Genomic DNA, 26258 nt, shown 5'->3' on the forward strand with positions numbered 1-26258 from the left:
ATAATGATTGGCATCAATCATCTTTATAGCCATGATCACATGGCCTCAGTACTGTAAAGTATTGTTTTCAGTTACTGAATTTAGTTTGCTAGGAATACATTGTGTATGACACAATAATGCATTTCCAAACATGTTACAAGCTGTTACAAATCCCTAGCTAGTTATGGGAAGCTGTTACAAATGCCTAGCTACAAAAGATGATTTTCTTCCTCTGTATTGTATTATCTCACATGATGATTAGCATCAATCATCTTTATAGCCATGATCACATGGCCTCAGTACTGTAAAGTATTGTTTTCAGTTACTGAATTTAGTTTGCTAGGAATACATTGTGTATGACACAATAATGCATTTCCAAACATATGTCTGAAATGAACCTGTTACATTGCAGAACAATTCATTATAATGGTGATTTGTTTGGGCCTTATGAAATGTTTTGGTCTTCACGATCCAGTTGGCTCTATTGCCACTGATTACTTCTGGCCACCCTGACGGCCATTGTCATTGCAGTTACTGGTATGTTGTTATCTCTTTTCTAATGCCAAGTGAAAATCTGTCACTGTTGGTTGATATTGATCTTTGCTTGTGCATAGCCTACAGTAGTCCCACAGTTTACTTTTAGCACTTTCATATTTTTTTATGCTTATTCTCATTGAATGAGGGTTTGTTGAGTTTTGGAAGGTTTGTTTGTCTGAATTCCTGATTTTAGAAATAGCTTTGCTTGTTTGGACTTTTCACATAAACTCCCCACCGAACACAAGTCCCTACTGAACCAGGAAGAATTTGTATTCATACATTAAAAAATGTAAGAATATGGTTCTGTAGTACTGTGACACAGCTGTTCAGTGGTTCTGGGTACTGGGATACAAGCTGTTCTGTAGTTCCTGTTCCAACTTCTCAGCTTAAAGTGCAGATTCTTTAGCCCTAGAAGTCTGTGCTACTGCCTTCATTCCATACTATAAACTTAATGCTTAGAAACTTCATCTACAGATGAATATTCAAAGAACAGAAGAACAAAATAGGTGTTTTAGTGATTATACATTTACAGTAAACTATGTTGATAAGTATAATGCAATGGTTATAATTTCAGCCAACTTAATTTAATACATAGGTAAATCTTCATTTAACAGAATTCATTACTTGGTGTTGTTTAAGGTACATCCATACTGTTTAAAAATGACCAAAACTCCTCCAGACTTCATTCTCTCTGAATGCTCTTGCCTACATTACCTTTTTTGAGACAAGAGGCCTTGGCTCCTGGTGGTAGTCAATTGGCATCAGACAGGTTTGGCTTCTTGTTGTGTTAGACTCCGCAGTGCTGGCTTCCACTCAGTGAACCTGTCACTGCAGGAGATCCTTGTGACTGACACTCAGTTCTTTTAAGGATAGAGGCTGGAATAATAGCCCCTAACAGAGGGGCTCCCTCTCACCCCCATCTCCCCCCTCCTCTGCCTCATGCCAGGCATGAAAGCCAGGCCTAAACACCCCAGACATATCTTGCTTGGAGGTATCATCTCTTCTCCCTAAATTGCCCAAATAGTGAAAAACACTGATGTGAAAGACAAGCCACAGTCTTTAGGAGTGCAAGAGAGGGGAATAGGAAGAAATTTTCAATGACATAATCTGGGACTCTGCATGTAAATATAAACCACTTGTTATAACAGGAACTTGAAATTTATAGCTTGTAGTATTTTGTCCGTAGACCCTTGCTTAGTTTCAAAATACTGGCAGCGGTAATTATGTGCAGATGGAAGGCGAACCAGCTGCTGGTGACGAGAAGCCTGCCAGAATGAGATGTCTCCGAGTAGGGAGAGAGTGGTCGGTGCTTTGATTAGAGGCCTTTCACACTGAAACATGTCACTCACTGTGGGAAGATCTTAGTGATACACTACCATCGTGCTGCCCTTGCCTTCTCATTCCAATGATCTCCACCCACTTTCACTATACTTTACTGCTCTTGACTATGGCTGTTTCATCATGAAAGATGATGCTGTATTTTATACTTTCCACATCTGTGATTATTATTGCTTCTTTTATTGGCCCTATATTAGTGGATAGATCTTTAATGCAAAATGTCTCATAGAGAAAGCATTTTCAAATTGCCATTTTAGTCCAGTTCACCAGTGTTTTTTCAGTGTCGTAAGTGTGATTGATCTGTGTATATCTAACTTGAGATGGAAACAGTGGTGTAAGATTTTATACACATTCCACCCAATCCATTCTCTGGAGCAATAAATCCAGCACACGCCCTGCCAATCACAACCCTATATATTTTACCCCCCCCCCCGGACATCATTTCAGAGACTTTCTCTGCTCATACGGCAAAAGCATTCCATCATTAAACCCTCTATTAGACCCTCTCAGGCAACAACTGAGAAGTAACATAACTGAAATCATGATGACTCGCGTCATGCAGTAGAGCTTTTAGTGTAAGAGTGCATGTAGACAAATGTCAGTCAGTTTGCCATATGGAATAATGCTCTCCTGCTGAAATGGAAGACTAGGTGACACATTTGGTACAGCTGCAACTGTATAGGGTGTACAATCACTTTCAATTCAACTAGTTTTAATACTGTTTTCCATCAGACTCTCACAATTCTAGCAATGTTATTCACATTCCTGTCAACATCTTGTGATGTCTCTTGTGTCTACAGTGGTGCCCAACAGTACCAAACAAGCTGATGAAGAGAAAAAATTTCGGGACTGTGCTGATCTGTATGAGACAGGCTTCCGGAAGAATGGAGTATACACCATCAACATAAGCCCCCAAGAGACCAAAAAGGTGTGTTTTGTGTGGTGCACGTGTATGATCAGCTGACCTGCTAAAATCATGCAATTTTGTTTGAGATGTTTTAGGACTAACCCTGGTCTTGGAGTACCCACACTATGCATTTTAATAACTTCTGTCCTCACGTCACAACTTACACCTAAACTCATCATGTTATTGGCTAACTAAACCTTTCATAAGTTCTAAATGGGTGAAAAGAAACCTTTCAAATGTGCAGCACAGAGATGTTCTATGCCTGGGAACTATCATATTATTGATTAGGATAATTATAGCAGGGCAGTGCTTTGGTAAGTTCATTGAGGGCCAATGTGGGATAAATTGGCCCACTGAGGTCCCTCAGGTTGGGTTGGAGAGTTGGGGTTACGGGGTGGGTGTGAGGAGTTGGTGTCAATTCATTGCAGCATAGTGTCAAATATACATAGATACTTAGAGCTTATTTATATAATAGGTTTACAATCCAGACCTCAAAACCTACCAGCAGTCCACGTTTTTGTTCTATTCCAGCACATAGCACTGCAAACCCTGGTGTTATACCATTTAAGGCCCAGGTGTGCTAACAGCTGGTCTAGAGCAGAAAAGTGACCTGGCTGGTAGTTCAGAAAACATTGGATGGTTTCCTGGAGTTCTAAAGATATTTAGGCATAGATTCGGTGACTGGGTTAAGATTGATCAGGATATTCTGATAAGGCACTACACCTCTACAGCAGCTCATCATGGAAAACTGTGTATGAGTCTTTAATAGTGCAAGAACTAGATTGTTTGTATAGGTTTATGTACACATATGTGTCCATGTCAAGCTAGTTAGTGATTACTTGGGTAATTTTACCTTAACTAACTGGTCTGTGTGGCTTTAGCTGTATGTGTGTGACACTGAGAGATCTTTCCTTTCCCACCAAAGATCAACACTCACAAAATCTTCAAACAGGTATACTGCAACATGGAGTCTGCTGGTGGAGGCTGGACAGTAATCCAACATCGAGAGGATGGTAGCATTGACTTCCAGAGGACATGGAAGGAATACAAGATGGTATGCAGCCAAAAACCTCACCTCTAACCCCACCCTAGCTTTATCAGATCCATCGCTTCAACCAGCATGTTGATCCACCCCCTTCCACCCACCACTGATAGGTCATATATCTCCAACATCAGCAGTCCTAGATTTAGCATGTGAAAGGGTGAAGAATGACTGGGGTGACCAGTAGGCTTGTAAGTAGATGCATGTGTCTACATTGCAGCTGGAAAGGCAAAAGAAAGAATCATGACTACCTGAATCAGCAATGTTGGTTTGGTTGTCTGAACTGGTACACATGCACCATACATCTTTGACATCTCTGGATGAATGTTTGCTTATAATAAGGCATGTTTGCATATAATAAGGATGACATCATGAAGTTAAAAAGCAGTTTATTTTGTATATCAGACCCTTATTCACATGCACCATTTTGTTGTATAGACATGACATAGACATTAGTGAGCTTTTGAGAAATCTAGAGGGTTTTTATTATCAAAGCTTGATGTTAGCAAATGTCATGGGATGTAAGGTGCTTATTAACTGGTGGAGACAATTCATGCAGGTCTTTGGTTCTGATCTGCTGTAAATAATTACTGCTAGAATTATGACATTGTTCAGATGCTCCTCTTGCTAGTTTAATGAGCTGTGAAGTATTGTTAAATTGCCAATGTTATGTTTTGTGTTTGACTGCAGGAAATACATTATTAAAAACACTTAATGTGCAAGGCTGGAAAGCTTCATAGATATACATAGAGTACACATAAAAGTTTCTATAAAGGACATTTGTTCTAGACTCCACAAATCAAATATAAATGCACAGGGAGTAAAGCTCATGAGTTGGAGAACTCTTCCAAGGTCGGATCAAACAGCATGGCCGACCTCCAGAACAAGATGGAATACAGCTGCCATTAGAGGCTGACTTGCCCAGGGAATGGCATTTGTAAATACTGAAATACTTTTATACATGAGCCATTTATATCTGCTGCAAAATATGCATTTGATGATTGATATCATATCATATCATATTAATGTGCTAAGTATTTTTTAAAAATATCCTGCTCAATGATCTTGATTGACAGTTCATTTTAAAGAGATGTGTGTTTCACCTACATCCATGTAAGAACACAGCTGAAGTCATCACTAGTATGAAACCTGTTAATTTGTTGATGGTTTTAAGTGCACCCATGTGTAAATATCTCGTGTGCCTCATGGCACTTTTTTTTGTTTCATGACTGATTAAAGAACACTACATCAGTGTAACTTAGTTAAACGTTGAAATACATTTCTTGGGTTTGACACTGTTGACTTATCTGTAGTTATGAAACAGCAGCTTTGAAAAGATTGTTATTTACTGACACATTTGAATTATCTGTAGTCATGTAGGAGAGCAACTTTGGAAAGGTTATTTATGCTTAGTGAAGTGATGCTTAGCAAGAAAGCTTTGCAAGACTTGTTGCAACATAGCAAACTAACTAAGCTTTATCCATAACCGATACCCTGGAGAATGCCCAATTCCTAATATTAAAGATCAATCATACGACCCTCTGTCCTTATGCTTACTCATGTGGTTCACATGAGAAATGGAGTTGAATGATGTGGAGTTGCGTGCGAACTTCTCTGTGAGAGTGAGTGAGCATTGGAAGGTGAGGAAAGGTCTACTCTACACACTTACATATGTGTGCTGTAAAGCCTGGCTTTTAAAACCCAATCACAGAGCCCACATCATAAACCACTCACCCTGTAGTCCCTGTTAGTGCATAAACACACGGGTCTGTCCACAAAAATCAAGAGTCAGTGCTTAATAACAGACCAGGCCAGCATTTAATATAGCAAAACCCTCATCGTGCCTGATACCAGGATCAAAAGGCGCCACTGTCAAACATATTTTGCCTGTGCCTAGCATTATTTTAAACTCTTATAAACTCTCTCATTGTTTAAATGATATGAGCAACTTGTTCCCATTGCCTTTGATGAGAGGGCTCTCATTTGGAAAAAGAGGCAATGTAGGACCACCACTGTGTGTCTCAGTGCCATATGGAGCTAATTTGGAGTGCCATAAACAGGTAGAGTCTGTTCATGCATAGCTGAGGTTCTGCTGAACTGCAAGCACCTGTACTGTATTAAAACATGGTTCAGATGCCCTTCCAGCTATCTTAACAAGCTGAACCAGTGTATTACCCATGAGTGAAGTCCTGTTGGGAGGGGAGTCCCTTCTGTTATATTAAGAGATAAGGAGTAATTACAAAGCAATGACACACAAAGTGAGCAGTGAACTGTAAAGTGAAAAAAGGCCTGGTTGAATAAACAGTCTAAAGTATTGCATGTATGTAGTCCAGTATGCAATGGTAACACATAAAATTTCTATACGTATCATTAAATATTTCCCCTCAATTCACACAGAGCTTGGAAATTCTGCAACATATACATTAAAATATGAAGTGAGTGAGTGGACACTGATGCTATCATGTGACAGCTTATCCTAAAACTATGCAATTAAAATAAAAACAGCAGTGGGGGCTGGTTGTATTTGTGGATAGTTAAGCTCTCTTGGACAGCTGTGTTTCCCATGGCCTGCTCCAGGGCCTGCTCCAGGGCCTGCCCATAGCCCTGATGAATTCTTGCTGTGACCCTAGATGGATTCTTTCTTCCAGGGCTTTGGGAGTGTGTCAGCTGAGCACTGGCTGGGGAACGAGTTTGTGTACATGCTGACCAGTCAGAGGCAGTGTACCCTCCGGGTGGAGCTCACTGACTGGGACGGACAACAGGCCTTCTCCCAGTATGACCGCTTTCACATCAACAGCGAGAAAAACAACTACAGGTACTGACATGTCCATATTGCCCTGACATGATGTTCTTTCATGTTTAGCTAGGATCAAGCGCAAGACCAACCATAATAGATAGGGCACTAATAAAAGCATGAGAAAATTTGCTTAATTTCATGGACCAATTTCAAAAATAAAATATTTCAGTGATTTTACAAAAGAAGTAATAGATTTTATGGCAGTTAATAATCCACACTTCGTGTTAACTGCAGAAGTTAGTAGTCTAGTAAATAATGCATACGTACATAGCGTTAAACAGTCCTGTAGCTTTGGAATGGCAAACTTTTCTATTTGTATGTGTGCACTAGCAAATGAGTTCCATAGATGAGTTCCATAGATGCTAAATGGCATGTCTCAGTGCTCGCTGTAGTTGTCTTGAACGATTCATTAATGGTCCTTTGATCCTTGGTGCATTTTTGTCGTTATTTTTCAACAACAAGGTGAGTTTCACCTTCCAAATAGTGCTGGATCATACTTCATCTAGTGTGTCCTAACGACATTGTACAAGCCAATTTTCCACCATCAGTGTATAAAATTGTCAAAATTCAAGCAATTTGTCCTCTGGAGCAGTGTTTATTGCTGCTTTCCAATTCGACATCTTGCTGTAAGTTAAGTGTTTTGCATCCTAAATCATTTACTAAATTGATATGGAAACAATTACTATGACCGCCTCTGGTCCAAATGAACCAATGAACTTGGACACTTGGATGCTACATAAATCCAAAATGTTAAATCAGGTTTGCACAAACCACCAAGTAATTGTTCCCTTTAAAAGTAATAAATGTTCTCCCATTAATCACATAATAAGGTAAGTAGTTATAAAAGTAGATTCCATCCAAGGAAGTGGATTAGGTCAATATTTTAGCTTGTAGACTTGTAATATGGGATATTTGTGATAATGCTGATAGTGATCACTATTATTATTAACCTAGTTAACATAGTGTTCACTTTGTCCAGTGTGCACAGGACACAGGATGTGAGCAACTATTAATAAACCAACAGCTATAGTATGAAAGATTAGTGCATTTTCACACCATGTCAGGGATTTTTCAGATTTTTAATTTTTTTTTATATGAGTAACTACCTTCCCATTGCTGAATCAACAGATGGAAATTATATATGTTAGCTATGATTAACCATTTATTGTTAGCTGTGGCTTTAACATTTGTGAGTTGCTCTGGATAACAGTGTTTGCTGAATACCATAAATGTCATTTGAAATAAATGTAACATATGCAAAGCACAAAGCCTAATACTGTGGCATTCTGTGCAGCAGATTAGATCTCAAGACATCAGGCATTTTTCTTAGTAGTAAGTCACAGAAGATCACCAGTCAGGCACACATGTCTCCAATAATGATAGAGAGGCAGCTAATTCCTGGAAGCATGTTAGCAGGTCAGCCTTCAGGTCAAAACACTCCCTCACCCTTTGTGCATAGCCATCTGGGTCAAACAGACGGCAGGGCAGAGAGGCTAAGCCAAGAGCACAGAGGCCTGGCCAGGGAGCCTGTGCTGCTGTAAACTCTCCCTCCCAAACTGCTCCTGTCTGCCAGCCCTTGAAGTGAGCTCGGGAATCCTCAGGCATTCTAGGTAGCTCCACCTGGGGTTCTGGGCAGTAATCTCTTCCCTGGTGACTACATACTTCATAGGAAAATAATCATGTTGGCACCCTCCTTTGCACTGAACAGTGCTGCTTAATTGCCCATGAAACAAGTGTTCTTGCAGCAGGAAGTGATGCTGTAGCCAGCAATGAGTTGGTGTCCTCTGTGGCATCAGGCAGTGCTGCAGCTGTAGCATCACATTGCCACCCTTCCTTGCACCTGGTCACATTTTGTCAAAAGGTGTCATATTGGCAGCCTCCAGGGCACAAGGTGGCACTGCAGCAGGGAATTAGCTGCTGTCACCCTCTAAAGTATCAGGTGATGCTGCAGCCATGAACTAGATGTGGGTAGCTTCCAAGGAACCGGGGAACGCTGCAGATCGAGGTGACCTGTCAGTAGTCCCTGGGTCCCCCAACTGCAGCCAACCAGTTATACATGGTAGCTGAGGGGAGCACAAATCTATCATTGCTCCCACACACCATGGGCCCTCTGTGCCTCAGACATTAGCATCCACATCGGCCACATCCTCTTGCATGAGATTTCTACCTTGGGCCCATGTCATCCACCCTCCCCTGTGAACTGGAACTGGAAATATTAATATAGATATAGAAGCAAGTGGGCTACATCATATGCCAGCTCCAAGTTCCAGGACTCATACAACCACTGGTTTATTATCCACCATTGATGAAGGCAGTTAAGTAGGTCTGCATAGGAACTGTGGGTTGGGTTAGTTTCACTTTCCAGCTCATGAAGACATGTTCTAAACACACACTTTATATAACAGAAAACTAATAATTATCACAAGCTAGCGTCTACCCATGCCAGCAACTAGAGCCTTCTTCCTGGGTCTGACTATGATTTCAGTCAGCACTGCCCTCAGTATATGAATGTACATTCACTTAATTAAAATAGTAGAAATAGAACACTCTAAACAAGTCTCTAAAAAGTTTCTTTAAGCCTCTTTTTCTAAAGTATGTCAGGGCTCCACATAAATTACATTTGACTGAATGAGAAGTTAATGCTGACTGCAATAGTATTTTACTTTAACTGATCCAGTGGAAAGTGGCCCATTCTAAGTAAGCAGATTTAAACAGAGCAAGTTTTTAGGTGATGTTTGAGCTGTACCACATTCTGTAAAATATAATCATTATCATAAAGGAGATATTTTCACTAGCACCAAGCCTGTCAGTTAGATAGTAAGTTACTGCTGATCACAGCATTTTTTATCTACATCCTGAAATCAAGTTTGACTCACTTTACCACACTGTAAAATATTTTGGTAAAGAAAAGTTTAAGAAAAATTGGCATTAACTGATCCAAATTCATATATCAGGCACTCTATAGTCATAGATGATACCATGCAGTAATAGTGTCAGTTATATCCCATATCAGAGCTCATGGGGTCATGTCTAGTTTGTGGACATTTCACTATCAAAGTGATGACAGCGTTCCTTTAGGTTTTGTTCTTTCAGCAGTGGCTACCTCTGTGGGAACTTCAAATGGTTTTAATGGGCAAAGCTCAGAAGGAAAAATAAGCTTTTTTTGTCTGATTGGAGTCTGAATTGGGTATTATGTATTCCCAAGTGGTACAAAATACTTGATCCAATCCACTGAAAAAGTTTCCTCTTTTAAAAGAATGTACCACAATGTTTTATCATCTTTATGTATAAGATGTTTTAGAAGACCTTTTAGGCACACACACCCACATACACACACACACACAAACACATAAACCAAACACACACACACACACACACACACACACACACACACACACACACACACACACACACACACACACACACACACACTGCCCTGTATACTCTAACACACTTGTTTCTTTATAATCCATCCTTTTGCTAGAACAAAATAACTGGGAATGTTCAATGTTATGAATTCAGCTGGTTCCGAGCTGTGACTGTGAAGAGTTTCAAGAATCAGATCAACATTCTAATCTCTATAAATAGATCTGTTAGTATTGTATTGTGCTATGATAATCAAGCATTGCTCTGTTCCAACAGATTTAGCTTTCAATCTGAAACCTGAAGTTTCAAGTTTTCATTTTGTGTTCAAATTCATTTTGTGTATACTACTCACGGAAACAGCTGATTATGTACAAAGGTAGGGATTGCTACATTTTATATTGACATCTAGCCAAATGCCCTAGCCAACATAAAGTGTATAATTATGTATGTTTTATGCTCACATAGAGTGCATACTCACACACACACACACACACACACACACACACACACACACACACACACACACACACACATACACACACACACACACACACACACACACACACACACACACACACACACACACACACGTGCGTGTGCGATCTACTGCCCAGAAACCACAGATGATCATTTAAAACAATTAAATTTGTATTATGAAGCACAACCTTTCCCATTCATCATAAGCAGTGGTGGAGGATTGCCAGTCAGGAAAGAGTTGCTTAACTTCCAGCTTCATGCAGCTATTACCTATTTAAAGCTAGACGGGAAATGAAATGGGGTTAGCACTGCAGTAACTGCAAAGAGGAGCAGAGCTAAATTTCATAACCTAAATCACAAACGAGGACTAGCCCTCTCATATATTATAGCTCCTCAAATGAATCTTTTTCAAATGACATAGGTAAAGATTAAAATGAACCAGGGCACTTGGCTGCATTTGTAATACAGTATAATAAATTATTGCTAATGACAATATATATATATATGTTGTCAAGTTTACATTGCTGGATTAAAACAATCCATTTGTAAAATGCACACGTGCACATATGATCTTTAGATAAGGCATGATACATCTGTGATATTACAGTTAATTATGTTTTTTCTCATTTCCTTATACAGATTTCAGAAAAGTACCCCTTTTTAAACTAATTTCTCAAAGTTATACACACATGAAAATCCTTAACTACTGTGAGCAAGAGAAAATACTGGCTTCAAAACCTTTGCTAGTGACAGTGCTTGGATATAAAAAACAAATAGATGGGTTAGAATAAATAAGATTAGAAATTAATTATTAAATGGCATTTTATTTATTTTTCTTTTATGCTTTTTGTGTTTAAAAGGTGTATAAATTGTATAAAATGATCTACAGAGCACACTGTAAGCACAGGATCCAAAATTGCACTTTAATATGTATTCCCCTAGAGATAGAAATGTCTAAACTCCAAAACAGTATGAGCATAAAACATTTGCCTCTTTTTAATGTTATTGTATATTGGTAAATTATTTTTAAGCTCTCACTATGTCCAAAAAGAAATCCAACTCTCCTTTTTAATATTTGCTTCCTTACACAAATCATGGTAATATTTGCTGTAAAGACAAAGTACCCATGCTGCAACATTATAAAATAGAATAATATAAAAATTTAGCAGTTTTTGTTTTATTGTCTCTGACCCTTAGAGTTAGACATGTGTTTATTATGTGAGTTTATTAGAGATACAGAAATGTCTGAAATGTGTTATAAAAAAATGTGTAGTCAATATGGTTTATGCCAAAGCTATAAGCAAAGGAAATCTGAGCGTCTGCTACTGAGAATTGTGTGCCAACCTACAATAACAATGTGAGCAATCAGGAAAACACTTAGTAATATAAAACATTAGTAGACTAAAAGGAAGGAGGAATTGAGAAAAAGGATCAGCTTCTATGATACTGGTTTTACACAGCGTTAATGGGCAGAGGCATTATGAGCAAGCATACTGACAGAAGAATAAAAAAACACACATCTAATATCTTCAGTACTGAATTATTTCCACTATACATTTACAAGTACAGGCAATATATACTGTAAACAACTAAATGCTGGCACTCTGCATTCATATGCTTCAGTGAAGCTGGTTTATATGATTGCAGGACTATCTGAAACCTTCTCTGCAGCAGCTCATCAGTTTTTAGACAACCATAAACCTTTTTAAAGATGAAGCAAAGTGACACCTTTATCATTTTTATGCATCTACCCCTTGTGAATTCTATGTTGTTCTTGTATGTATGCTGCTGGAGCACTTTAATTTCCCTGTGAGAATTAATAAAGTGTTATCTTATCTTACTTGTCCAAGGAAGAAATAGAGCATACAGAGTAGGACATGCAGTTTATATGCACGGCGACTGTGGCACTTCATATGTGTCGTGTTCAGGAAGAGAAATGAAATGACACGGAGAGGTAAAAACAGCAGGATACTAATGCATTAAGAATATTACCCATTATATAACTCACAGTAGGTACAGTTTCCACAAACTAGGCAAAACTGAGATCAATGTTATTTTAATTACTGAGAGATTATATGTCCTTATACAGCTTGTAAAGCTTCCTAATTTCTCAAATTGCAACAGTCAACTTCATGGACTGTAGTCAGAATTGTCTAAAATAATAAAAATCCTTGTGATTCTTGCCTGGAAGCTTTGTCACTATATCACTCTACTGTGTCTCTCTGAGTACAAACGTGTATCTAGATTTTATATAAACAATTTTTGATGGTGGATTTTATTTAAGTGTAATTTTATTTATTTTATTTCAAAATGATGTATATGGTGGGTTAAGAGAGCCAAGCCATGAGTATTGTGGATAAAATGGAATAAAGCTTTATTTTGTAGTCCTTTAGTGTTGGGTGACTAAATGTGTGTTTGGGTTGAGGTAGGGGCTGCCACAACTGTAGGGTTGTACTACCACTTTGCCAAGCCCAGTGGTCCTCTGGGCTGCCTTTAAATGCCTACACTGCTCAGAGAGACTCAGAACTGCCTTGAGTATACACACCAATTCAGTATATGTGTGCAAGTGGAGCTTTTGTGTGGTGTTTTGCTCTACCTTTTTAAAATTCCAGACCAGGTGTCAGGATTTGTGTGTGTGTGTGTGTGTGTGTGTGTGTGTTTGTGCTAAACACTAAAGCCTAAGCATGTACATAGGCTTTTGATAATGGTATATATTTCTTTGAATAAAACACACACATCTTTCATGTCTTTTTAACAGAAATATTTTCTCAAACATATATGCCAAAACATATGCATGTATGCACGAACACTAGTGAAGTTAGGCTGTAACCTTGCCCATGTCTCACATCCTGATGAGAATAACCCTGTCCCAAGTTGTATGCTTATTCATATAGCTACATGTTTATTTAATAACCCTCCAGTTTAACCAGCCAAGTTTTAAATCCTTGGATTTTGGCCTCTAGTAAAAATAAGATCCTCTGTGGAATCAGATCATCTTTCCAGCTCTATTTGATATGGGCTTGTGAGAGGAACTTTGCAGATGATGGGCTGAATAAGCTGTATGTTCTCTGCTAAATTCTCACAGCATCTCTCCAGTTTAAGAACTCTACCAAAGCAGGACTGGTCCAGGGCCATTCATTTATCTTTAATATATCATTTTCAAGATGGTTTGATTGGTCAGTGAGGCTGTTTTGTAGATCAGTGCTCCTGCTTTGACATATGGGCTCAAGCCTATTAAGAATCTTGACCTCACTCCCTATCTCAGATGTTGGCAGCCAGTATGGTACACTGAAATTAGACATTTTAAGTTTACTTTTGCTTTGTGTTATTTGGGAATAAATATTAACATCAATGCAAGGATTATTGTTGTATTTTAAATAAAAAGAGACTTCTGGATCCTTCCAGCCACAGAAATGAGCAAAAAAAGTGAACTTAAGAAATGAGCCCTTAGTTTGTCTCAGATTCATATCTTATAGAGCCTGCATGATTTATAGAAACTATGATACTATGATATATTCCTTCTTAATTACTTTGTCTTTAATCAACCAGTATGTAATTTTTCACATTCCTTTCAAATGCCCCCATCAATACATCATCAGTATACTGAATGGATTGCAACAAGTGCAGCTGTAACAGTGAACTTGCAGAAGGAAATGGATTCAATCTCTGTCACAACAGAGAATTTTGCAGATATTTTACATGTGCTCCTAAATTTCAGCTAAGATCCAACAGTTATGTTAGGGGATTAAAGATGGTTTTAGATCGGTGTGACAGAAAAACAAATTGAAGGTGCTGACGGCAGTGTCTCTTGAGTGTGAAAGATTTACCAGCATCTGTTGTGTTTGTATTTGTTTGCCAAGAAGCATGCGAAGCATGAACCTCTCCTGTATGTGTGATAGCACCTGAGCTTCTGCTTGACTACTGCTGTGGAGACCTTTGCTAACCTCCTTCATGACTCCGCTTTACTGTGAAGGCAACAGCTTGGCCTTTGAGCAAAGAGAAGGCTGGCTGTATTGCTCTGTTAGTCTGAGCAAGCGGGGGTGTTGTGGTCACTTTGGTTTCATAATATGATACTTTTGTGTATTCGCCTGCCTTTGTGTCTGTGGAAAACATTGTACTGCAGACACGGTTTACTCTACATTCAGTTTAGGACAACACACTCACATTGTAAACAAACAAGAAGAGAATCCGCGCATGCTTAATTGTGCTTTACATATGAATGTTAGTGCAAAATTTAGTTTTATTGTTACATGTTGTAGACTGTTTTGTCAGAAAAATATTAAAAGCAGCTGGCTTCATAAGGAAGGTTTATTTTAATTTTATTCTTATTGAAACAAGATTTGAGACAGTTAACAACAAGAAACAAGTAGAAAATTTCACGTGCTCTTGGTCTTGCTCTGCACAAATGCCACATAAATGATTATTAAGGAATTCTAACAAACTACAGTTTCTTTAGAATATCAAGACAATCAGATTCCAAGCACGAGGACATGTCTGTGAAAGCTCACCAATTTCCAGCTTGGTCTTCAGTTTTCTCCAGAGCTTCTCAGAACAGGCCTTGGCCTCATGCAACCTGGGGTTATTGAAGTGGGAGTGATCAGGAGTTTGCCTAAGGCACAGTGAAGCTTGGACAGGAGCTATCAGCTGCACACATGTTCTCTACCAGGCCAAGAGCAGCAGTGAGGAAGCACAACTGCTTTGCATGCTCAGCATGGGGGTAATCCTCTTCTCTGGCTCCACAGGGCTCTGAATGGGGCTCCTTAACATTCTATTGCAGTAGCCCAGGGACCCCTTATTTCAGGAGCAGAGATGGTGTGTGTTTATCTGTCTGGCCTTATGTGTGAGCTGGCATCTGAATAGGAACTGGCCTACTCAGACCACTCAGACCACTGAGGAAATCTTGTTCATAGAACTGCAAGGAAGTGAGATTCTATTTTAGAATATTCCTCTAATTCAGAGGCTTTAGGAACTTCATGTGGTCTACTGTTGTGTTGGCTACATTCTTGTCAAAAGAATCTGAAGTTGTGTTATGTTGTGATGCATTAGCTTGTTGGTTTTATTATAGAAGGTATACTGTATTGAATTCATATTTAGAAGATAACATTGTCTTTTTGAGTTTAGAGAGTACAGCCAAAGATGTGTTGTGCATATTTAATTACTGATTCCTACCATGTTCGTAAAAAGATCTCAGTAATCTTGTAGAGGAAGTTATGCAAATCTCCATGCAAGCTGCCTGTTTATCTCCTGTTCATTTTAAGATGGAGTTATACATCATTACTGACTGTGACTGAGTTGGCTTTTTCAGTGATGTGGTAACCTGTGACAGAGACGCCTGTGGGACTGATAAGCATTAGAAATAGAGCAGTAGAACAATAGAACTCCTACATAGCCATCGCAATGACAACCACAAAACCACAAGTTTGAATCCTTGACCCCTCACACTGCACCACCGCCCTCTTAATGTAATCACAAAATGCTTTCAACACCAACAAAAGCTCAGTTTCTTTTCCCATTGTTTTTTTAAAGCCTGGTCTGCAGTGAGATTTATAAAACTCATTCTCACTCATGTATTGCTATTAAGAGGCATGGGTTTCAGGAAATGATTTTGTGAGTGTGAGCATGTTCCATTTGGTTTTCCTCATTTCTTGTTGGCATGGTGCTATACTGCTGTTCCTTGACAGAAAGCGTTTATGTTTGGAAAGGCAGCCCCTGGATAATAAGAATAAAAAAAAAGTGAGACCCCAAAGTTTTAAAGAGAGAGCTCAAGGCAGGTCAGCAGGCCAAAGGCTGACCATGCTGGAACCATGACCAATGAAAAAGCTCCATCCAGCACTGTTGGCCATTACACCTGCATGCTATTCAGATTGAGATTTTAATCTGAAGACTGTAAACCCTGTATTACATTACATTAACAATATCCCAATGTTAATGTAAAGTTATGAATGTTTGGTACAAAACAGCTTGCATTGAATGTAGACAGCAACATACATTATATGTATTTATTAGGTGTATTGTCCAACTCTCTGTCCCACTCACAGCTCACATAGTGCTTAGTACATGTCTCATTTACTCATTATACATATAATATGCACATATATGGAAGTGCACTCCCATGCCTCTCTCACGTGCACTCCCTTGCCGTGCACTCCCCTGCCTCTCTCCTGTGCACTCCCCTGCCTCTCTCCTGTGCACTCCCCTGCCGTGCACTGCACAGCCTCTGTCCCATGCACTCCCCTGCCTACTGTCTCTGCATCTCTCTGCACCTCTGCTTTGGGCCCCTGATTTACACTTTCCACATGTGCTCCTCAGACAGCCCCACCTTTGTACACACTGGCCCTCCATTTTATATGTGTGTTCACCTCTCACACAAACAGACACGGCCCAATGTACACTGCTCATCTCCACCGCTGCCAGAATGCATGAGAACAGAGCAGGGATGGTATATTCACACTGTGCAGAGACCAGCATGTCAGGTACCAGGCAGACAAGCTAGGGTCAGACTCGCAGGAGGCGCACAGTTCAAAGTGCTCTCATTGCTGATAATGCCTCTAATCTCCTGCTATATGGTAGTGCTGTACCCGAGCCAAAAGGACTTAACATTCTCTGGTTTACTGAGCCCACTCTGACTGTCTCCCACTCATTTGTTTCCAATAAACAGTCTGAAGATCAAGGCTTGGAGAGCGAAGAATGGCAGTTTGGGGTGATGTCTGCAAAATCTTGTTTTCATACTTGTTCTTCATGCTTGGCTTCTTCTCTCCTGGTCTCAGGCTGTCCTTAAAGAGCCACAGTGGGACAGCAGGCAGGCAGAGCAGTCTGGTGATTCATGGAGCAGACTTCAGCACCAAAGACATGGACAACGACAACTGCATGTGCAAGTGTGCACTGATGCTGACCGGAGGTAAGATACAGGGGTCCTGGGCTTTTAATTCCAAAGGCAATTCCAAAGGACTGAGAGAGGCACTCTCTCCTCAAATCCACCTAATAATGAACTAGTCCTAAAATGGGATTTGACATTGATTCATCATTGGACATTTAATAGCAGCATCAGGAAGACTGTGTATATGGAGTAAGAGGCAGCTGAGAAGGAAACAAACTGGGAGGAGAGAATGTCTTAAAATTGGAAGTTATAGTTATATATACACACACTCCACTTATTTGCATTTTTTATTTTCATGTGTATCACTGAAAGTACAAAACAATCTACTTGGCTTATACTCTTTCAACTTGGTTTACACGCAGTTGTACGGCTTGTCCTGATGCCTCATTTTTTGTTGCATAACAAGTTTAATTGGGCTATAAAGCTCTAGTTGCAGCCATAACCACAAACATAAACAAATCAGAAATCAAAAACACATGACCATGGTAACAAGGAATATCAGCATCCAATCAGAGACCTCAGTGAGATTGGGACATGCCAATTAAAGGGCAGCATACTTGGCTCTTGGAAGCCTGTTGAAATGTCACTGATGACAGTGACATTTAGACGTGTGAAGAGGGGCCATGGCTACTTCTCTCAGAGAAGTGAGAATGGAATTCTGTTGGGACATTCTTCAAGTGTGTCTGTGTGCTGCTGTGCCTACATGTGCATTTGTATGTAATTGTGTGTGTGTGAATTTGCATGCCAGTGTGACTGCTGCCACATAGCTCCATGACTGCTGCCACATGTACTCTGAAGTGACAGGTTACATGCTTCTAATGGCTATGTGACAAAGTTAATAAAAACCAACAGAGAAAAGGCAAAAAAAGTTCATTTTTATACTGTAGAATGAACAGCATGACAGCATGCTTTTACATCAGTTACAACACACAACCCCTGTATCCTATAGGAACATAGAAATAGTTTATATCAGCTTTGGCCATGTATTTCCTTTATTTATGTTCAGAATTCAAGGTGTTCTATTTCTTATGAAAAGGATATATGATATGTTACATTTTTATGTCACACTACTATTACTAGAATTGTCATAAATGTAAGCGTACAATTTCAAAGAAGTATTTCTGGGGGAAAAGAGACATTTTTTCATAAGAGAAAAGGATTTAAAATATTCACATTCAAAACAAATAAATATTCTGACATTGGCAAAAAGGAAAAGGGAGTTGATGATCACAGGAAGCATGATAATGCTCTGTATCCGCTATTCTGAATCTCTGACTCTTGAGATCTACTGTAGAGTTTCTAATTTAGAAGAATATAAAGCATATATGCATATAGATGCATATATTTTGTTATATATAAATGTTGTTCATTTGTTTATATAGAGTATTTATATTATACTGTTCATTTCTAAAGTACATTGCTGTGATATTCAGAAGGGACTTGTTAATGGTAGTTTTTTTGTGGTCATTTGACTCATTTAATATTTTCTGTCTTCCACTCTCAAGGCTGGTGGTTTGATGCCTGTGGTCCTTCAAACCTGAATGGGATGTACTACACCCAAGGTCAACACGTCGGCAAGTTCAACGGCATCAAATGGCATTATTTTAAAGGCCCGAGTTACTCTCTCCGAGCAACTTCCATGATGATCCGACCTTTGGACTTCTCATAGAGGTCCAGGCTAATCCACAGCGCAGGTGGGAACTTTCTAGAAAAGGACTACATTTGGGTCCAAGGCATTATCAAAGGACACCTTTTAAGTGGCCTATTTAGCTACATATGATACCTGGTTTGTGTGACACTTCTTTGTGATAACCCGTCTCCCATGGAAACAGGGATGTGGTAGAGAGGCGGGTGTCTTATTCAAATCATGTGGCCCACAGCAGATGATTTTGCACTCTAGAGATTTAGGGGAGCGCTCCTGGCTGGTTTTTATTTTTCTATATCAGAGATATGAACTGAAGTGGCACTGGTGAATCCCTTATGCCCTGTGAACTGCTGAGGCAGGCACGTCATCATTGATGGGAGAAGACTGGATGGCACTGCTGACCCTTAAGCCCCTGGCTTCTTTGGCTCTGTAGTCTCCCAGTGAATGTACAGCAGCTGGAAAGGCTTTCAGAAATCCTAAAGTGAGCCATTTACTTTTCCTCTTTTTTGTAAAGACTGTATTGCACAGTTACCCCTGGGACATGAAATATTATTTTATATTATTACACTTTTTATACCTACACAATTGGAGGGGGGGGGGGGGGGGGGAGAAGGGAAAGGCACAGGATGCAGCTTGGAAAGGTCAACTGGTGTATAATGTGAAAAAAGCTTCACTTAAATGGAATTTATAGATTAAAGTTCAGATGATGGTACTTTTGACAGATGTTGTGCAGAGTTCAAACAGTTGCCTTTTTATTACTGGCTTTGAACTATAGTGATCTTCATCTGCATTATTGTTAGCCGTCACAATGTGAATACATGCTAGGGATCAGGTGTACAGTTTGAGTTCTTATTCCAGTAATACGTTATCTAGACTTGAAACACATTTATATGAAATGGTGAATTTGGAATAGAACAATTGCCAGCACTGATACAATTGATTTCATTGCCATAGCTGTGTTGCCATCTCAACTGAAGTTAATCCGAAATGAAGATCTTTAGTACCAACACGAGAAAATTTTGCTTAAACAAACACATTTATGAATCATTTATTTACTTTTCTTAAGAGGTTCTTCACAAATTCCGGACCTAGAATCTTCAGCTCTGCACAGTTGAGAATGTACAGTGTGTTAGAGCAGGGAAAACCAATATTGTAGAGTGTAGGCATCGTCTGGGCTTCTGGAGTTAGAAAAGGTTGTGCAGAAGTTGAGAAGCATTGTATTTGAAATCTTATTTCATTAAGAATAACAAAGACTGTTGGTATTGTATATTACTTTTATATTGTCTACAGGAAAGATTAGATTGTTTTTGCATTGAATCATATTTTTTTACCTTTGCAAATGTATATAATTGCTGCTTAAATATCCAAGAAAGGTTACTTTTATCTCCTTCTGATGTTATTACACTTTATTTGGGTAATGTTGCAGGAATGTGTATTTTAAATTGCAAACCATGATGCACATACAATATCACAAACTGTACCCACGCTTTCATTTAACTATCAGTGTGAATTCCAATCTATTTTCCTTTCTTCAATGAAGTTTGAAAAAACTATTGTAATAAATCCCAGGTGAAGGATAGTAAAATTAATGTACAAATTTAGTACATTGTACTTCTATGGCATAATTAGAAGCATGGATCATGTACACACAGTTATCTGTTTTGTGTTACTGAAAACAGGTAATTTCATAGAAAAGCAATACAGCATCTGGAGTGTATCAAACAATAGCATGACATTTATCATATCTAAAAATTGTAATTTGTTGTGTGTTCAAGTATAATTGCTTTCCTGAGGAAAGACATTTTTGATTCTCTCAGAGCCATGGGATCTGCTCTGCTCTGAACAGAAGTAATAATATTAGTGCAGACTGTCCTTAAACACTTTACTATTACCTCATAAAACTGTACATTTGCCATTTTATTTAAACACTTTATTCCTTATAACATTCAGTGTTTTGTGATGTCTAAATAAAAGAACGCATGTGATGCACTAAAGTCTCACATTCTGGCAGTCTGAAAATCATACTAGGTTATGTTTGCTACTTTAGAGTTGGTAACTCAATGTTCCCTCTTTCCTTATGGTCATCATTTAGCTTGCCTCACTCTCATCACCTTGCACTCTTAGAAATCATATTTACACCAGACAAAGAGCATGAAGTGTGAAAACAACAGTTCTTCAAGCAGGCAGCGTCCAGAATAGGCTGCTATTGTCTGTTCACACACCACCGCTGCTGTGACAGATTGCCGAGGTGCCAAACGATGTTGTCAGGATGGCCAAGCTTCTCCATAGCTGACATTCTTCCACCCTAATAGCAGGGTTAAGCAAACGCCTCCTTCGCACAATCCACTGCTTGTCCTTCAACACCTGCACTGACCCACCAGCCCCTCTGGAACGCACCCACCATCATAAGGGCACAGTCACACAATAAAGGAACAGCTTGGCCATATGTAGTGCTGTAACCAACACAAAAGAGAAACATCAGAAACTCTCAGACTCAAGAGGATAAATGATCAAGTGTGCTTCATATCCAGGAACAACTGCAGGAGCTTAAGCTTCACATACTGATCCCACGCAGATGAAATCCACCCAAATGAAGGCCTAAATCTAGGCCTCGACATAACCCTAGAGACTAGTTGAAAGCTGACAGAACTGTATCTATGGTCCACTGACTATTCTGTGGAGAGATCATTTCCTGTTTGCAGAGGGTAGACAGGGGAACAGGAAGTTCCTGGGAGCCCAAGAGAAGGAGAGAAGGAGCAGGGCTGGCATACAAGTGTTTGGGCCTTGGGCCAGATCAGATAAGGACAGAGTACCTGCAGTGTGAACAGGGAGAGACATCTCTGCTTCCTGAAGAATAATATTCCAAAATTGTATTTCTAAAACAGAATCACCTGGGTAAAACACATACTCTTATATGCCATTCTTACTATAGGTTTCAAGCTAATGAATCTAATGGTCTAAAAAATAAATATCATATAATTTTATAGGGAATTACAACTACAGTTAAATGATTAGTGTTTCATTGCAGTAAGACAAATATACAGTGTAGAGATCATGTATATGACTTTATAGATCATTTTGGTGTACCAGATGTGCAATTTGCTGTACCAAGAAATTAAATAGTTCAAAGATCACTGTTCTGTAGAATATAAGTAAGGTAAGGTACAGTAAGTCTTGCTGTGCCAAAGGCTTGAAAATGACTGTAACCTTAATTTCAGCTTAATTTTTTTGTACACATAGTAGTGACAAAAATGAAATCTTAAAATGTATTATATCCATTGCATACATTAGTTACTCTGTGTTCTGTTAATAAACTTAAATATACTTTTGGTGCAGTGGGAGCAGTTATGGTGCCATTTGAGGAATTTCTGTTCAGCTCTCATTTGCATTTTTAGCATTTGACAGATGCTCTTATCCAAAGCAACTTCCCTATTTATAATAGTATGAGAACTGAACCCTTGCCTTTGGTGATGCTAAAATCTTGTTCTACCTTCTCTACTAGGTAAACTACAGGAGGGTTTTAACATTAATAAGACCTATTGAATTACAGAGGGCCCAAGACTACTAAGAAATTTAGCAGCACCAGACAGAATGTGATTTGGCAAATGCTAACACGGGAAGAAAAGTGAGGATAAAGAAAATGTTTTTTAAAAAATTGGTAAAATGGAACTTATTACGAGTAACTGCCAATAACACTTCTTGCACTCCAATTGCATGTTTCAGTAAGTCACATCCGAAAACATTGGTGTGTGGTACAAAACCAACAGACCTGTATTTTTAATGGTTAATCTTAAAATGAGCATTGTAATAGGCACAATTAGTGACCTTAGTGGCTTTGAACATGGTGTGATATTTGGCTATACAGTAGGATTGCTCACTCGAACATCTCTGAAACCGCTGTCATCCCAAACTTTTTACACAAATCAATTTCAAGACTTTACCATAAATAGTACAAAAATAAACCACCATATAAAGTACCATAAACAGGAAAATGGTGAGAAATGGATTAAACAATCCAAGTTGCATTTTCATGCTGATGGAAAGATGAGAATTTGGTACAAGCAACACAAGTCCTTTGATCCTGTTTGGTGTCAACAGTACATGCCAGTGGTGGCAGTGTGACAGTGGGTATTATTTTCCTGCTACCCACTGAAGAATGTCTGAATAACACAAAGAAACCATCATTACAAGTTGTTCCATGGAAATGGTAGCAGATTTATATTATTTCACTGGCCTGAACATAAGGGATGAGATGGATTAGATGGGATGAGATAGAAAAGACTGTGCAGCCATTCAGTCTGCTGCAGCAGTGTAAAACAGTACATGGTACAAAGATCCTGCACAATGCACCAAACACCTTGTTAGACCCTAGAGACACAGTTCTCCCTCCTCAATCTGTTCCAGATCTTTGTTAATGTTGTTTCTTTCTTGTTTCATTTGCCAGTTTTACACATAGACCAGTTGCCGTTACAGTTGTACTTTTGCTATGGCTTGTTGCATTGTTTCTTGCTGCTCTATGTGACACTTCATCAGAGATGTTGTTCTTGAATCATGACCTCATCACAGCAACCTGTCTTTAGAATGGCTTGGGTTCCTGCCAAACATTAAGGAGTGCAGAGAAACCCCAGTGCTAAGGAAAGGTCAGCTAAGATAGATAATCAAGCCCCTGTTTCTTCTGTTAAGGGGAAGAATGCAAAGAAGGTTGTCGAGAGTTTAATTGAAATTTTTACATTTTACATTACATCCATAGTTCTGGTAGAAGACCTTGTACCCCTCTTGACATGACCATTATAAACTTGGACCTATTAGACATGATCACTGTAAACGTGGAGAACACATTAGTTCACCAGTATGTTCTCTATTCCAATATATGTGGGCCCAAGCACTGAGAACGTCCATTGATCTTGTAGAACTCTGGGAGTGTTGGGGAGGGAGGTCCCAGGAGGCAGTAGCAGGGAGTGCTGATCTTCCCTGCAATAAACTACTGAATATGCCTTGCTTTTCAACTTTGTAATTTTATACAAAACAAAAACTTTCTCTGAGGCTGGATTACTTCTGGCCTTTGGTTTTGCATGTTACCGTAAAAGAGGAAGAGAAAACATCCTCTCACTCCTCCCTTTGCACACTGTGGAACACACATATATAGCTGTTAGTCAATCACACACAGATGAAACCCATCTGCCAATTAGCTGGCGACTCGCTTTCTGGCTTGTGCATGACACTTGACCATACCTCTGCTGCCACAGATTTGTAATTATTCTTATCCTCAATACAAGATGTCCTTGCTTGAATATATGACCCCACTATTTCACTGAGACAACCTCTTTCCTCTTTTCTAGAATGACCTTATTAACCAGGATGGTGAAATGTTTTACTGACAAGGTATCAGTCTTCCTTTTCCAGGGTGATACATGATGCTAAAATCATACATTGCATTGCAAGATGAGATAGCCACCTAGGCTTCACAGAGGTACTTGGAACTATCAAGCCCAAGAAAACCAAGCCAATCCAAAGAAAGGGCAAATTCTCTGTCAACCCTGACTATAGTTTGTGGAGATTTTTATTAACTGCTCTACTAGAACTCTGTAGTTTTTTCTTTATCCTGTAAAATAATGTAAATGAAACTGGTGCATGAATCCCAACAGGTTGGGGACAAATTCTGACAAAACATACCACCCCTAGCTCCTCACTACACTTACTCACAGTAAAATCTGCTTCCAAGCAAGCTCTCATAGCTCTCTCTTTCTGATCTGGCAGCTGCCATTCGTTGCTGTTTTAACAGTTGATCATTTGAAATTATGTTCATTCTCATTAAAAACTCAAATGTCTAAATTCCTGAATCCTTTATTACAAGGACACATTTCTCATGACATATACCTCCAATACTGGTAATGTCTTGTCCATTAACTGTTTTTTAACCCGTCATCTGACAGTTTACCTACAGTAATCTCGCTTGACTCAAAATATTGCTCACCAAACCTCTTTGAAATTCTGCACAGTTTAGTCCCCTTTCACACCTATCATTAACATGCATCTTGGGTGATCCAGTCATAAGGGATTGCCAAAATTCATAGCGATTTACACCTGGAAGTTTGAATGTGTTGTGAGTGACCACTTGTGATCGGATTTTTTACATAATTTCCACTGAAGGAAGTGGACATATACTACTCTTCCACTGTCTTTGTTTTCAGACAGAAATGTCCCATGAATCTTTACTCACGTTCCAGTATGGGCTATTACAGACTTTTCAATTGTGTGGTCTGTTAGGCCAACTTGTGAATGAATGGGAGAGGACACACAGAAAGAGACTATGAAAACCAGCTGCGTTTACCATACATTTGCCTCGCTTGTTTAACTACATGCAGAGCATTTTCCAAAGTGTGTTGGAATTATTATGTATATCATGCATCCACCCGTCGTCTGTTCACCAAAACCACTGGCTGTGCCCCACTAGTTGTTCATTTATTAGAGCCTTATGTTTGACTCTCCACAGCAGTGTGAAGAAATTTCATTTTTGTGAGTATTGAGTCAAATGTGAGTGGCTGAAGCCCTGTTTGAAGGACTTTTGACCATTTGTTGTTTTAAGGCTGTGGAAATAATCAGTGTTATCATGTGTTCTGAGAAAAAAAAAGGAGAGGTAGTATGGGGCTGATTTAATGAGAATAACCTCTGATGCAAACTATGTGTGCTAGCTAACTTCACTGAACTTGACAGCCCTTAAAATGCAATGTGTTTGGTTCTTATTAACTTTCTATTTTCAGAAAAAAACCCACCTTCAAACTATTGCGAGCAGATGCAGTGCAGTATCATCAGTGTAATGATATCTAATTTAATTGAAGATAATGGAGTTACATTGGCATGAATTCATGCCAGTGGTTCAGATCTTTTTTTTTTTCTGTTTCAAGGCAGCTGTTTACCAGGCAAAACAAGATTATGGAAAAACAATCATCACAGAACACCATATAAACAGAAACATTGAAAGGGGAGAGATTACCTTTGTGTTCTGTGGCCAACATTCTAATCTACAGCAAATAATCCCAATAAATCTGTAATCCAGATTGACCCATTTGCACTGTATATCTTTCGATTTTAGGCATTGTACCAGGTGTAAAATAAATGATCTCCCCTCATGAAATAAACAAAACTCTATTAAAATTTACAACCCCGCTGTGACACTGTAACTACTGGTTGCACTTTTAAAAAGTACCAGAATGCCAACACTACTTGAGCTTAGAAGTCTTTATTTAGGAAGTGGAGGTAGAAGGTGCACTATGTTGTTCTAGAAGAAACAGA

The 26258-nt window shown here is 39.1% G+C and overlaps 1 protein-coding gene across 1 annotated transcript in view; it reads left to right on the forward strand.

Moving 5' to 3' along the window:
- The window catches only part of angpt1 (angiopoietin 1), a 43211-nt gene extending 22252 nt beyond the window's left edge, over positions 1–20959 (forward strand). The window contains exons 5-9 of the mRNA XM_027027030.3: positions 2655–2782; positions 3714–3815; positions 6452–6618; positions 17211–17341; positions 18826–20959. Coding sequence (XP_026882831.2) covers positions 2655–2782; positions 3714–3815; positions 6452–6618; positions 17211–17341; positions 18826–18989 — 692 coding nt within the window. The 3' untranslated portion in view covers positions 18990–20959. The remainder of the gene's footprint in view (positions 1–2654; positions 2783–3713; positions 3816–6451; positions 6619–17210; positions 17342–18825) is intronic.
- Positions 20960–26258: the final 5299 nt, after the last annotated feature.

This window comes from Electrophorus electricus, chromosome 2 (genome assembly GCF_041902795.1).
Source record: "Electrophorus electricus isolate QZ-2024a chromosome 2, ASM4190279v1, whole genome shotgun sequence".
Lineage (NCBI taxonomy): Eukaryota > Metazoa > Chordata > Actinopteri > Gymnotiformes > Gymnotidae > Electrophorus > Electrophorus electricus.